Source organism: Gopherus flavomarginatus, chromosome 25 (assembly GCF_025201925.1).
Source record: "Gopherus flavomarginatus isolate rGopFla2 chromosome 25, rGopFla2.mat.asm, whole genome shotgun sequence".
In the NCBI taxonomy this organism is placed as follows: domain Eukaryota; kingdom Metazoa; phylum Chordata; order Testudines; family Testudinidae; genus Gopherus; species Gopherus flavomarginatus.
In genome coordinates, this window is record NC_066641.1 from 2566669 (window position 1) to 2580292 (window position 13624).

The 13624-nt window shown below is 61.2% G+C and overlaps 2 protein-coding genes across 3 annotated transcripts in view; one reads left to right on the plus strand and one right to left on the minus strand.

The window, feature by feature from the left end:
• ADAM11 (ADAM metallopeptidase domain 11) overlaps positions 1 to 13624 on the minus strand; it is a 672244-nt gene that overhangs the window by 266954 nt on the left and 391666 nt on the right. The gene's annotated exons all lie outside the window — the stretch shown is intronic.
• Positions 3104 to 13624, plus strand: part of C1QL1 (complement C1q like 1) — a 77190-nt gene continuing 66669 nt past the window's right edge. Inside the window, exon 1 of the mRNA XM_050935014.1 lies at positions 3104 to 3649. Coding sequence (XP_050790971.1) covers positions 3110 to 3649 — 540 coding nt within the window. The 5' untranslated portion in view covers positions 3104 to 3109. The remainder of the gene's footprint in view (positions 3650 to 13624) is intronic.

Consider the following 13624-nt stretch of genomic DNA (forward strand, 5'->3'; position numbering starts at 1 on the left):
ACCTGGAGAGAAGACAATGGACAGAGGGGGCTCGAGGCCTGGGATATCAGAGGCCCAGCTGGCAAGCAGGGGGGGCTCTGGGCTGGAGAGGGGGAGCAGGCAGAGCCCACCTGGCTGCAGGGGGACTGGGATATGCTGTGCTGAGGGAGGCCAGGCCTGAGGCCCTGAGAGTTTCATGTGCTGTGTTCAACCCTCAATAAACCCTCCTGTTTCATGCTGGCTGAGAGTCACTCCGGTCTAGAGAGCAGGGTTGCACCAACCCCTTCGGGGGTGAGGAGGCCCGGGGGGTCCAGAGCGGGTGGACTCCCGGAGGGGGCCCACAGGGATAGACAGACGTGCTAAGACTCAGAGCTGTGGCTCCAGGAGGTGGAGGGGCCTGACCCCGAGACAGTGGACCCCCGAGAAGGGCTGTCGCACTGAAAGGGGCACCCCCCATGGACCGCATGGACCCACGAGTGGGCACAACCGGAGAGTCCGTGACAAGGCTTATGGTGGGGAAGTTTGGGACTCCCACCAGGACCCTCCCTGGGTGCCCTGCTGCCTGAAGGGTGGGTGCAGCCCCAGACCCAGTGCCAGGGGATCTCACCTGAAGAGGTGGGTGGAAGAAAGGCCCAGGAAAGCAGCAGCCCCCTCACCGGAACCCCACTTCAGCTCCAGGCCCCATAGGGCCTAGCCGGGGCCCAAGTAGCCACAGACCCATGGAGCTGGGCTGGTGAAAGAGGCCAAGGCCCAGAGAAACCAGGCAGCTTCTTCTCCTTTCCATGCCCCAGAGCCACACTTCACCGCGATTGTTTACTGGGGAGTCGGATCTTCCCTGCCCCTGGCGACCCTGAGCCGCGGCGCTGGAGAGAAACTAGCTCCTGGGGCAGGGCTCAGGCTGTGCCAGGGGGAGACAAAAACTGGCAAATGTCCCCATGGCAGGAGACGCAACTCGCTTTGTGCAGCCTGTGACGAAGTGGGAATGTTCTTGCTGTGTTATGTGGAGGCTGAGGGAGAGGCTGGAGGGAGTGTCAGTTTGGAGCTGGCAGGGAAATGGAGAGGGACGCCCTGACGGGGCTTGGGCTTCCCAACGGGGCTGTAGCCTCCCGGGGGCCTCAGATGGACCTAACTAAAGGGGGTCCCACTGTCTGTACCAGCAAGACCTGTTTTGGACTGTGTTCCTGTTATCCAAATAAACCTCTGTTTTACTGGCTGGCTGAGAGTCATGTCTGACTGCAAAGTGGGGGTGCAGGACCCTGTGGCTTCCCCAGGACCCCGCTGGGGCGGGCTCTCTGTGGGAAGTGCACGGAGGGGCAGAGGATGCTGAATGCTCCAAGGTCAGACCCAGGAGGCAGAGCTGGCTCCAGGGGTTTTGCCACTCCATGCAGCCAAAAAAAAAAAAAAAAAGCTGCGCTCATGATCTGCGGCAATTCAGCAGGAGATCCTTCGCTCGGAGCAGGAGCAAGGGACCCTCCGCCGAATTGCCACCGAATACCTGGACGTGCCAGAGTCTGCCCCGAGAGAGGAGGCTCCCCAGAGTCCTGACTGGCTTGGTGGGGAGCAGTTCCAGAGCATCGCCCGGGGACTCCCCGACACAGCAGAAACACTTCAATGCAGCAGCAGCGGCCAGGAGCCAGGGGCAAAGGGAAACAACGGTGGGCCCAGCGGGCCAAGCAGCGACCCCGGCGGGCTGCCCCCTGCCCCCCAGTGCCCGGCAGGCTCCAGCTGGAGCTACAAACACAATGAAACCGACCCCGGGGAGGGGCTGGAGCTGACAGCCAGGTCTGGGGAGAGAGAAACTGAGGCACTGGTGAGCCGGGCCTGCAGGATCCTGTCTTGCACTAGTAATAATGAGCGGTGGGTGCCCCCGAAAAGTGAGACACCCCAGCCCGTCTCCATCCCTAGGAGCTGTGGGCTGGACGGGCAGCGAGGGGCCATGGGCAGGAACCCCGCTTTGCTCGTCCAGGACGCGCAGCCCCGGGCTAGCGGGGCTGACTCTGGTCCGGAGCGCCGCTGCTCTGTCCGCGTCCTGCCAGCGGGGCTGCCTGGTGACTTCCCCGGGGGTTGGCGGCCTTGTCAGGTCGAGCTCAGCTGAGACCTGGGACCGGGGCGCCGGGAGCTGAACCTGCGGCTCGTTCCTTCGCTACTGGGCTCCCATGAGAGACAAAAAACAGAAACACCCACGGGAGCGGCCCCGTGCCTGCCGGGTCCTTCATGGCTATTTGTAAACAGCAGCAGCGCCCCCCTCGCCCCCCGCCAGAGAGCGTCCCCCAGGAGATCCGGACCCCCTCGCGAGACAGCGGCCTGCAGGAGATCCGCCCCCCCCGCCAGAGAGCGTCCCCCAGGAGATCCGGACCCCCCGCGCCAGAGAGCGGCCCCCAGGAGATCCATACCCGCCCCCGCCAGACAGCGGCCCCCAGGAGATCCGGACCCCCCCCCTCCCCGCCAGCCAGCGGCCCCCAGGAGATCCGGACCCCCCCCCCTCCCCGCCAGCCAGCGGCCCCTAGGAGATCCGGACCCCCCCGCTCCCCGCCAGCCAGCGGCCCCCAGGAGATCCGGACCGCCCCCCCCGCCAGACAGCGGTCCCAGGAGATCCGGACCCCCCCAGTCCCAGGGACACACGGAGATCCCCGGACAGACCCCGAGCAGCTCACAAAGCAGCGAAGATGACTTCTCCCCGGCCAACTTTCCAGCCGCGGGGGGAGGAGGGGGGCAGGGCCAGTCAATCCTGCTCTGCCCCCCCGCCCAGGTATCGGCAGGAGCCGCTAGTGGCGGGAATCCACGCGCGCTGATCACGGCGCGATCGATCCGCAGCCCATCGATTAGCCGCTCGCTGCCCCGCGCCCCCAGCCCGCCCCGCCGCGCTCCGGGGGGGGGGTCCATGGGCAGGGACCAGCCTCCCGCCGCTCCAGCGCGCAGTCAGGCGGCGAGCCGAGACCCGCAGCCGGCGCCTCCGCCTTTGCTCCTTCCCAGTCCCGGGCTGGGGGCACCGCGCCGCGGCCCCCCGCCCCCGGGCGCCCCCGGGCCGCCACCCGGCACCATTCCGGCCCCGGGGCGGCCGCGGCCCCGGCCCCTCCCGCGGCTCAGCGCGGGGCGGAAAACTTTGCTGGCGGCGGCGCTCGGCGTGGTGATGCTGCTGGCGCTGGTGATCCTGATCCCGGCGCTGGTGAGCTCGGCGGGCGCGGACGGGCGCTACGAGATGCTGGGCACCTGCCGCATGGTCTGCGAGCCCTACCCGGGCCGGGCGGCCGCCAGCGCCCCGCCGCCGCCCTCCACGCTGGTGCAGGGCCCGCAGGGCAAGCCGGGCCGGCCGGGCAAGCCGGGGCCGCCGGGGGAGCCGGGCCCGCCGGGGGCCATGGGCCCGCCAGGGCAGAGGGGCGAGCCCGGCAAGCCGGGCCCCCCCGGCCCGCCCGGGGGCAGCGGCGCCTTCAGCACCGCCACGTACAGCACCGCGCCCCGCGTGGCCTTCTACGCCGGGCTCAAGAACCCGCACGAGGGCTACGAGATCCTCAAGTTCGACGACGTGGTGACCAACCTGGGCAACAGCTACGAGGCGGCCACGGGCAAGTTCACCTGCAGCGTCCCGGGCACCTACTTCTTCACCTACCACGTGCTGATGCGCGGCGGGGACGGCACCAGCATGTGGGCGGATCTGTGCAAGAACGGGCAGGTGGGTGCGCGGCGCGGCCCCCGGGACAGCCCGGCCCCCGAGCCGCGGGTCCGGCTCCTGCCCGGGAGCTCGCGGGGGTCCGGGCTCCCAGCGCTGAGCAGGGGCAGGGGCTGGGTCGAGCTCCGGGAGCTGGAAGCTGCGAAGGAGAATTTATTTCTAGACCGATTCTCATCTCTCCCCTCCCCCCGGGGGTATAAAAAAGTTTCTGTTCGGAGAGCTGGAGCCTCAGCTTCCGAGCGGGGTGAAGGGGCGGAGGGGGGGGCCCTGGGGCGGGGGAGGAGGATCCCGCGGCTGGAATGGGGTCTCGGGGCGGGGGAGAAGGGGGATCCCGGGGCTGGAGTGGGGTCTCGAGGTGGGGTATCGGGGCGGCGGAGGGGGTGTCCCTCGCGTCCCCCGGCTACGGGGGAGACAGGCTGGGAGTGGCAGCGCCCTCGCCCCCCGTGGGGATACACTCAGGCTGGGACACGTTTGGGGGGTTCAGAGAGCGGCGAGTCCCTTCGGCCGGCTGGGCTCTGCCCCGGGGCGCGGGTGCATGCGGGACGCTGGGTGGTTGTTCAGGATGGAAGGGAGCCCTGGGCCCGCTCCCTCCCAGCCACCAGCCGGGGGTTCCGCGCCTGCTAACTGCGCCAGAGCCGGAGGAAGCGCCCCGCTGCTGGGTGGGTGCGGGCGGGCGGGACCCGCCTGGCGCCCGGGCCGCGGTGTCTGACTGTCCTGCCCCGCGGTCTGCCCCCCTCGGGGCGGATCCCGCTCCCTCTGCCTGATAGCGCCGGGGGGACAGGCCGGGCAGCGGGAGAGCCGCGGGGGGCTGAGGCCTCGGGTACCAGGAGAGAAAATTGTGCTCCGCGAGCCTCTCCCGGGCTGACCCGGCTCTGGCTCCGTTCCCTGGGCTCCACCCCGTGCCGGGGCCCTCCCGCCTCCCACCCCAGGGACATTGCCCGGGACACATGGGCTCAGGATCTGGGCCTTTTTGTACCCCACTGCGCATGTGCAGCTAACCTGTGCGGTGCGATGAGTTTGGTGGGTCTCCGGGAGCTCCCGGCAGAGGGAAGTTACTTCACCCGAACCACAGCTGCTCTAAGCCAGCGCTGCTCAGGCCAGAGGGGAACGCTGGGATCCTTTGCTCCGGCCTCCCTTGCACCCGTAGGTCCCAGCTGAGATCACACCATGGCACAGGCGCTGCAGACAGACCCTGCCCCACACTAAAGAGACAAAGGACAAGGTGAGAAACTGGCACCAGGATTTGCCCAAGGTCACAGTGCCAGAGCTGGGACCAGAACCAGCCTCACCTGAGTCCAGTGCACTAGCCACTAGGACCCACTGCCTTCTGTAAACCAGCAGGGACAATGGGCAATCACTGTACAGTGGGGGTAACAGAACCCTCCTGTGCCAAGAGCTTGGCGAGCCAAGGAGGAGAAGTGTGACACGAAAGGTTATTTCTTCTTCTTGCTTCTACATTAGAGTGTTGTATTGACTCCAGGATTTGCTGTCAAAGGACTGTCAGGGCCATGGAAAGTGGAACTTAAATCCAGACAGGGGTTGTGGGCTGGGTGCAGGAAGCCCTGAGTGAGGGGTCCGGCTTGTGTTATGCAGGTATCAGCCTGGATGATCAGAATGGTCCCTCCTTATCTCCTGGACAGCATCCCATCAGCAGGGGCAGTGTGCGCCAGCCCATGCAGCACCAGCTCTGCACATACACAGATGGCATCCGTCTCCAGGGCGGCCAATCCAGCACCTTTTACCGGAGCTAAATTCCCCTCACAATGTTAAGGCTTTTTCATGCTCTCCTCCACCCTAACACTGAACTATTCTTCACGGGGGTTTACTCCAGCACCTGGCAAAATGTCCTCTGCCCTCACCCACGCTGCACCCCAGCAGTGGCTCACTGGTGGTGTCCCCAGTTTATAAGGGTTCTTGAGATCCCACTTAGAATGCCCCGCAGACCTCGTAGAAATGTCAAGGGCTGTTTTATGCACTGAAATCTACCTTCCTCTGCAGAGTCCCTAGAATCCCTCCCTCCCTCCCAAAGAAAAACCGCCTGTGATTTAATGCACAGATCATCAGCTTTAATAGTGACTTTCCTGTCACACCTTAAATGTCACCTGAGCTTAATTTTCTTCGCAGTCACCCGCTATTGTAGTGAAGCAGCCGTGCCACCATCATTAAGGATGAGTCTCAGTGATTCATTTGTAGGAGAGGGAGATCTGAGAGTCGCACCCTCCCCTTCGCAGCGTGCTCTGGGGCTTTACATGTCTACCAGCGTCCATCCAGGGAGCAGGCTTTCTCCTCTAGTCTTTTCCCGGTCGTTCCCATTAGCATTTGCTAACTGTGGGCCTGGTCCCGTGTGCTCTGCACCCCCCACTGCAAGGAACTTGCAGTCGGAATGGACCAGACACACACAGGGCAAGAAGGGAAACAGAGGCAGAGAAAGGGCAGTCACTTGACAAGGTCACGCAGCACTTGGAGCCAGGATGAGACCCCAGCACTGCGGCTCCTTGCTGCCCTGTTCACTGGCCCATGGTCCCTCTCTGAACTTGGGTTCCCGTGTCTGGGCTCAGATGTGCAAGGTGCTGAGCATTCTGGCCCCAGCCCACCAAGGGACTTAGCAGGTGCCTAACTGGAAGCATCTGACTTGTCCCATTGAAGGCAATGCCTTGAGTCATGTAATTAATCATCTGCTTGGGTGGTTTGGAGCCAGTGCACTCAGTGTGCTTAGCAGCTCACGGCCCTCTGACAGGTAGGATGTATTCCAGCCCCCATCAGCTCGGGTGAGGTTGGCTGCTGACTGCACTGGGGGCAGGATCCGGCCAGTGTTACCTGAATTTTCACCCAGGTTCTTACCTGAAAATTCCCCCTGTTAAAAGCACCATTAGCCAGCACCGACTTCAGAACTGCGATTGGGCACCCATGGGTCAGACTTAGAGTGGAAACAAGGAAACAGTTACACGAGAACATCTACTTGTGGAGTTGCTGCATTCTGTGAATAGTAATAATGATAACAATAAATTGGGAGTAATAGAAATGGCTTTTTTCCTATTCAGAGTATTATTGTGCGTACACATCCCTGGTGTGCCCATCGTGGCTGTGTCGCCTGTTAGCGGCTGTGTCAGGATGCAGGATCATCCCAAAAGCTACAGGGTGGGGGTTTCAGAGAGGCCATCTAGAGACAGGAGTCAACAGTCCAGGGGCTTCAGGCACAGAGCTCCCTTCAGCTCTGCTGGAAGATCCCAGCCCTTATCGGTAGTTAGATGTTTTCTCCCTAAGGACGAACTTCTGCTCCCTATGGGCCCTGACTCTGGGGGCACGGGATGAAGGCCAGAGTCAGCCCTGAACCTGGCCCCAGGCCTCTCTCTCCCGCTCAGTTAGAGCCTGACGCACAGCCCGCTGGCCACACAGGAGGCTATTGACCGACTACAGGGAGCTTCGGTTCAGGGTCCTGAACGATTGTTAGTTCCTGCACTCACGTAACCAGCTGCAGAGGCCTGGAAATGTCGGGGAGCTGGATCCTGCCGACACTGGTTTACTTGAGGGAAGCCCCTTCTAGCAGCTAGAACTTCCCAGCCCTGCAGACGCTAACTGCCACGCGTGGGGCTGGCTGCTGGGTGTGGGGCGACCTGAGCGCTGTGGCCGGAGGCAGGAAAGCAGCGCAGTCAATGGGTTCAGCACGTGCTTAGAGTGAAAGGTGCGAGTCCATGTGTGTTCCTGACATGGGGCCTCGCTTGGTGGTTGTGCTTGCGAGACCAGGCGCTTTCAGCTGAACCAAGAGCCAAGCAAGAGTAAATGAAACCCGTCGTGTGCCCTCTGCAATACAGCGCGATCCTCTTCGAACTGTTAATAATGGGGGTTGGGCCATGCCAGTCTCCAGCCCTGCTTACTAATTACTAAGCAAATCTCGCTGTTACCGCATGTCTCAAATACAACTCGCACGGATGGCAACTGCTCGGGGGCGACAGGGCTGGTTAAACTGTCATTGGGACAAGCGCTTGGATGGAAAATGTGACTAAGACTCTTTAAAAGGAAAATTCACAGTAATTAGTTTTCCTGTGTAAAAAAAGGCAAAATCTCCCAAATGGGAACAGAAGTTGGGGGTCAGTGTTGGAAACCTCCCCCCCAACCCAGCCCTGTGTATCCAGCATGGGATGCCCCCTCCCACTCCAGCCTCGTTTCTAAGGGTGTGCGAGAGAATGAGTGAGACGAGGAGATAGAATCAGGACATACCTAGGTGGGCCCATGATCTGTCTATTTGGCTGCATTCCTTTGGAGCTATAATCCCCAGGTGTCCGAGCAGAGGGCAGGGCAGGGGAGTGGCCAGGGTGCCAGGACTCCTGGGTTTCAGTGATCACCACCCATGGTTGCAGTGGGGAATAAGGACTCTTGGATCCTATTCCCACTCGTTTTCTGGTCTTAGGCAAGTTCTTTAACCTCTCAGCACCTGCCCATGAAATCGGGTTTATAACTGATCTGCCTCCTCCTGTGTTGTGTGGCCAGACTTGGGACTGTCTGTGACGTGCTCGGCTGCAGGGGCCGTGGGAGGGCAGAAATTCTTACCCATGGTGGATGGGCGAGGACTTCTCTCTGCACAGGAGAGCTTCTGCTGCAATGGGAACCTCACTGTGACACTCCTAATTGCCCAGATCAGTCCCCTGGGTTCCCTGCGATAGCATCTGTTGGACACCAGTCCCCGTTAGAAAGACAGAAAGTGCCTTTGAAGCAAAGTGCTGCTAATTACTGATGACATGATTGGAATCCGTTGTAAATCGCCTGATCCTGGGGAAGGAGGGGGCCAGGGGCCGCGGAGCCATTGATTTCCTGTGGCTCTAGCAGGTCGGATTCTGCCCACCTTGCACTTTGCAGAGTGGGGAAAGGCAACTGGAGATAGTCCTGGCACATGTCTGAGCCAGGCTCTGCCTGTGGCCCTGAGCCACCTGCTGAGCAGCCTGCTTCTCCCTACAGGGATTGGCCCAGCCCCGTGGCTGAGGGCTTGCCTCAGCACCTTGAGACCCAGAGCCCTAGGGCTCCCCCATCTGAGCCCCAGAGCTCAGCCCCCCAAATCCACCTGCCCCTCCGTGACGTTATTGATATAAACTGGAACCATATAGAACATGGTTTGCAACCAAGGTCCTGTAGTGGCATCAAATCTGATGTAAAAGGGGTCATATAAGGTGTCTAAGACCCAGTTATGGGTTGCTGGTCATGATTATGGTTTCTGTATGTCTGTATCATTTTGTAGTTGAAGTTATGAGTATTGGCCGTATACTGTCTGTATTTCAAATTTGTGCTGTATTTCTGGGAAAAATCTCAGACAAGTGGGTGTTAGCTCTGCCTAGCCTGCTTGATGGCCCATTAAGGACCATCAGCTACACAATTGACCCATTGAGAGGAGGCAGATACGCCTTGTAACTCAGCAGGGTATGCAGGAACTTGCCCATGTGACTCCAGACTCCATTTTGCTGTAATTTTCCACAGTAAGAACAAAGAAGTGTTCTTACACCTGGAAGAGCTTATATAAGGCTGATGCCTCATCTCCATGTTGTCTTCAATCCTGCTCCTTACCTCTGGAGGGACTTGGCTACAAGCCTGAACTAAGAACTTTGCCATTACTGAATGTAATTGATTCCATTTAACCAATTCTAGCTCTCACCTCTACCTTTTTCCCTTTATGAATAAACCTTTAGATTTTAGATTCTAAAGGATTGGCAACAGGGTGATTTGTGGGTAAGATCTGATGTGTATATTGACCTGTGTCTGGGGCTCAATTCTTTGGGATCGAGAGAACCTTTTTCTTTTATTGGGGTGTTGGTTTTCGTAACCATTCATCCCCAGGACGAGTTGCACTGGTGGTGATGCTGGGAGACTGGAGTGTCTAAGGAAATTGCTTGTGTGACTTGTGATTAGCCAGTGGGGTGTAACCCAAGTCCTCTTTGTCTGGCTGGTTTGGTTTGCCTTAGAGGTGGAGAAACCCCAGCCTAGGGCTGTGGCTGCCCTGTTTTAAGCAATTGGTCCTGAACTGGCACTCTCAGTTGGGTCCCGCCAGAACCATATCTCACACCCTCGGCCCTCCATTCCCCTGATGTCACATTGTCCCTTTCTGCTATGCCACATCCCCTGCACCCTCAGTCTGCCTCCTGCTCCCACGTTCCCCTGCCCCCCTCAGGCTGCCTCCTGCCCCCTCACGTTCCCCTGCCCCCTCAGCCTGCCTCCTGCTCCCATGTTCCCCTGCTCCTTCAGCCGCTTCCTGCCCCCTCTGCATTCCTCTGCACCCCCTCAGACTGCCTCCTGCCCCCCATGTTCCCCTGCCCCCTCAGCCTGCCTCCTGCCTCCCCGCCATTCCCCTGCACCCCCTCAGCCTACCTCCTGGTCCCATGTTCCCCTGCTCCCTCAGTTGTCTCCTGCCCCCCTGCATTCCCCTGCACCCCCTCAGACTGCCTCCTGCCCCCCCCCCACGTCCCCTGCCCCTTTAGCCTGCCTCCTGCCTCCCCGCCATTCCCCTGCACCCCCTCAGCCTACCTCCTGGTCCCATGTTCCCCTGCTCCCTCAGTTGTCTCCTGCCCCCCTGCATTCCCCTGCACCCCCTCAGACTGCCTCCTGTCCTCCCATGTTCCCCTGCCCCCTCAGCCTGCCTCCTGCCCCCCATGTTCCCCTGCACCCTCAGCCAGCCTCCTGCCCCCTGCGTTCCTCTGCCCCCTCAGCCTGCCTCCTGCCCCCCATGTTCCCCTACCCCCTCAGCCTGCCTCCTGCCCCCCCACATTCCCCTACCCCTTCAGCCTGTCTTCTCCCCCCCCGGTGTTCCCCTGCACCCCCTCAGCCTGCCTCCTGCTCCCATGTTCCCCTGCCCCCTCAGCTGCCTCCTGCCCCGCTGCATTCCCCTGCACCCCCTCAGCCTGCCTCCTGCCCCCCATGTTCCCCTGCCCGCTCAGCCTGCCTTCTGGTCCCATGTTCCCCTGCCCCCTCAGCTGCCTCCTGCTCCCCCCCCCCCCGCATTCCCCTGCACCCCCTCAGCCTGCCTCCTGCCCCCCATGTTCCGCTGTCCCTTCAACCTGCCTCCTGCCCCCCACGTTCCTCTGCCCCCTCAGCCAGCCTCCTGCCCCCCTGCATTCCCCTGCCCCTTCAGCCTGCCTCCTGACCCCGTCACGTTCCCCTGCCCCCTCAGCCTGCCTCCTGCCTCCCGTGTTCCCCTGCCCCCTCAGCCTGCCTCCTGCCCCCCACATTCCCCTGCCCCCTCAGCCTGCCTCCTGACCCCGTCACGTTCCCCTGCCCCCTCAGCCTGCCTCCTGCCCCCGTTACCCTGTCCCCCTCAGCCTGCCTCCTGCCCCCCGTGTTCCCCTGCCCCCTCAGCCTGCCTCCTGCCCCCCACATTCCCCTGCCCCCTCAGCCTGCTTCCTGCCCCCCATGTTACCCTGCCCCCCTCAGCCTGCCTCCTGCCCCCGTTACCCTGTCCCCATCAGCCTGCCTCCTGTCCCCCGTGTTCCTCTGCCCCCTCAGCCTGCCTCCTGTCCCCCGTGTTCCCCTGCCCCCTCAGCCTGCCTCCTGCCCCCCACATTCCCCTGCCCCCTCAGCCTGCCTCCTGCCCCCGTTACCCTGCCCCCCTCAGCCTGCCTCCTGTCCCCCGTGTTCCCCTGTCCCCTCAGCCTGCCTCCTGCCCCCCACATTCCCCTGCCCCCTCAGCCTGCTTCCTGCCCCCCGCATTCCCCTGCCCCCTCAGCCTGCCTCATGCTCCCCACATTCCTCTGCCCCCTCAGCCTGCCTCCTGTCCCCACGTTCTCCTGCCCCCTCAGCCTGCCTCCTGCCCCCACATTCCCCTGCCCTCCTCAGCCCCTCATGTTCTCCTGCCCCCTCAGCCTGCCTCCTGCCCCCCACGTTCCTCTGACCCCTTAGTGTTTCCTGCTTCCTAACACTCTGCCCTCCATGCTGCCCCCACAGCCCCATTCCAGGCACCTCCACATTCCCTGCCCCCTTTCTGGCTCTTCCCTTTGGGCAGCTCATGGCTTCAGCCCTTGTGGCTGTCATGGGAGATGGCGGCCATGTCAGATAAGGGCGACAATGGGTGAAACCCCTTTAAAAAGCCCCCCGGGCAGGCGACAAAGGAGCAGACCCTCAGGACCGTGTCATTCTGTGGGCAGAGGTGCTGGAACTAGGGGTGCTGGGGGCTTGAAGCGGTTTGGTTCAGTGGCTCTCAGCCCCCCACTGTGCACATTGTCCCAGTCCCCAGTTGTGAGGGCAGCTAGGGAGACCAGCGTAAGGATCCCCAGTGGCATTTGATCCGACTCCTGTGCAAAGGGCGCTGGGATCTTTGGTGGCCACGGAGATGAGGGGATGAGGGGGCAGATCCGAATGTAGCTAGACCCCAGCCAAGCAGCTCCTCCCCGTCCGACTGAAAACACTGCGTGGGGATCTCGGGGCCACTGGGACTGGACTGGAACGTTTCTAATTGATCCAGGCATGTGGGGTTGAGGAGGTCAGACAGAGCCTGGGGACACCTCACCGCCCACCTCTCCTGCCTTGTTACAGACCTTTAGCAAGGAGAAGGCCGAGGGGCTGAGACCTTGAGCCAGAAGGAGCCTCCTCCCTCCGCTAATTGGGAGGAAATGGAGCGTGGGCAGCCCAGGTCTAGCGCTCAGCCCCTTGGGGAGAGCCACAGCTGCCCCCAAAGAGTCACCAGAGACCTGATCAGGCCGAGTGCTCAGCACACTCCACTGGGGGTCCAGGAGATACCAGCACCTTGCAGGATCGGACCTCACAGGCCTCTTCCCGCAGCCTCGCTCAGAGCCCTCCCCCATGCTGCCCCATGGAAGTCTGTGACCCCACGTACAGGCAAGGGATGTGGCTGGGAGTAAGAGCTGGAAAGGCAAGGCCTTGGAACCCCGGAATGGTGTCTGGGAGTGATGGGGTGGCCGGTTGCAGGGCAAGCCCCTCCAATCCTCTGGCTCTCTGGGCATGTCTCCACCACACCTCGGTCCCCAAAGTTCCTGCCCCAGGAGGCCGCAGGTGAATTGTTCCAGCTTGTAACATGCAAAAAACCAAACCAAACCTGCTCTTTGATATTTAAGTTTAATTTCCTCTGACGAACCCCAGCTCAGGGGTTGCTGATCTGTCTCTTACTTCAACTGCATTCCCACCGCAGGGGCTTCCTCCCCACCCCTCAAGTGGGAATTTGCCTCTTATCAGGAAAACACCATCCTCTTGTGACAGCTGGTTGATGCGTATTCCCAGGCACTTTCATGCTGCGGGGTGGAAGGCGATGGAAATACCTGAGCAGAGAGATTCAGCTCCCGCTTATTAGTTATCAGGATGATTTTTATGGTGGTGTAGTGGATTTTAATGCACTGCCCTGGGACCGCACTATCCCGAGGGTCTGCACAGTAAAGCTACCAGCACAGCAGGAAATGCAATCCACCCACTGTCCAGGGATTTGGGACCCCAGCGCTCTCGAGATGCTAGAGATCCCAGACTGCTGTGCTGAGATGGCTCTGGATTCCAGACACCCTGTCTCCAGGGTCTCCAGAGTTTTACTTTCAGACTCATCTTTATTGCCAAGTGCTGGGAGAGGCTGGCCGTGTGAATGGCACTACATGGATACAACACATGTTACTGTGTATTTACTGAGCTCCAGTCTGGAGACTGTTGTTTAACCACTAGGAGCACAGTGGGGATTCTGGGCATTAGGGGCTCAGAGGGTTGGGAGCAAGTTGGATCTCTAAACCCAATAGTTTGCAGCACTCATTATGTAATGAATCACAGCCAAGCCCTGTATAGTACGTCTACATTGCAGTGAAACGCCCCCACAGCTGACTCCAGCTCGCAGGGCTATACAATTGCAGTGTAGATGTTTAGGCTGAAGCTGGAGCCCGGGCTCTGGGACCCTCCTCCCTCGTGGGGTCTCAGAGCCTGGGCCCAGCCCGAGTCAGAACGTCTAAGCTGCGGTTTTATAGCCCTGAGCCTGAGACAGCTGACCTGGGCCAGCCATGGGTGTTTTCTTGC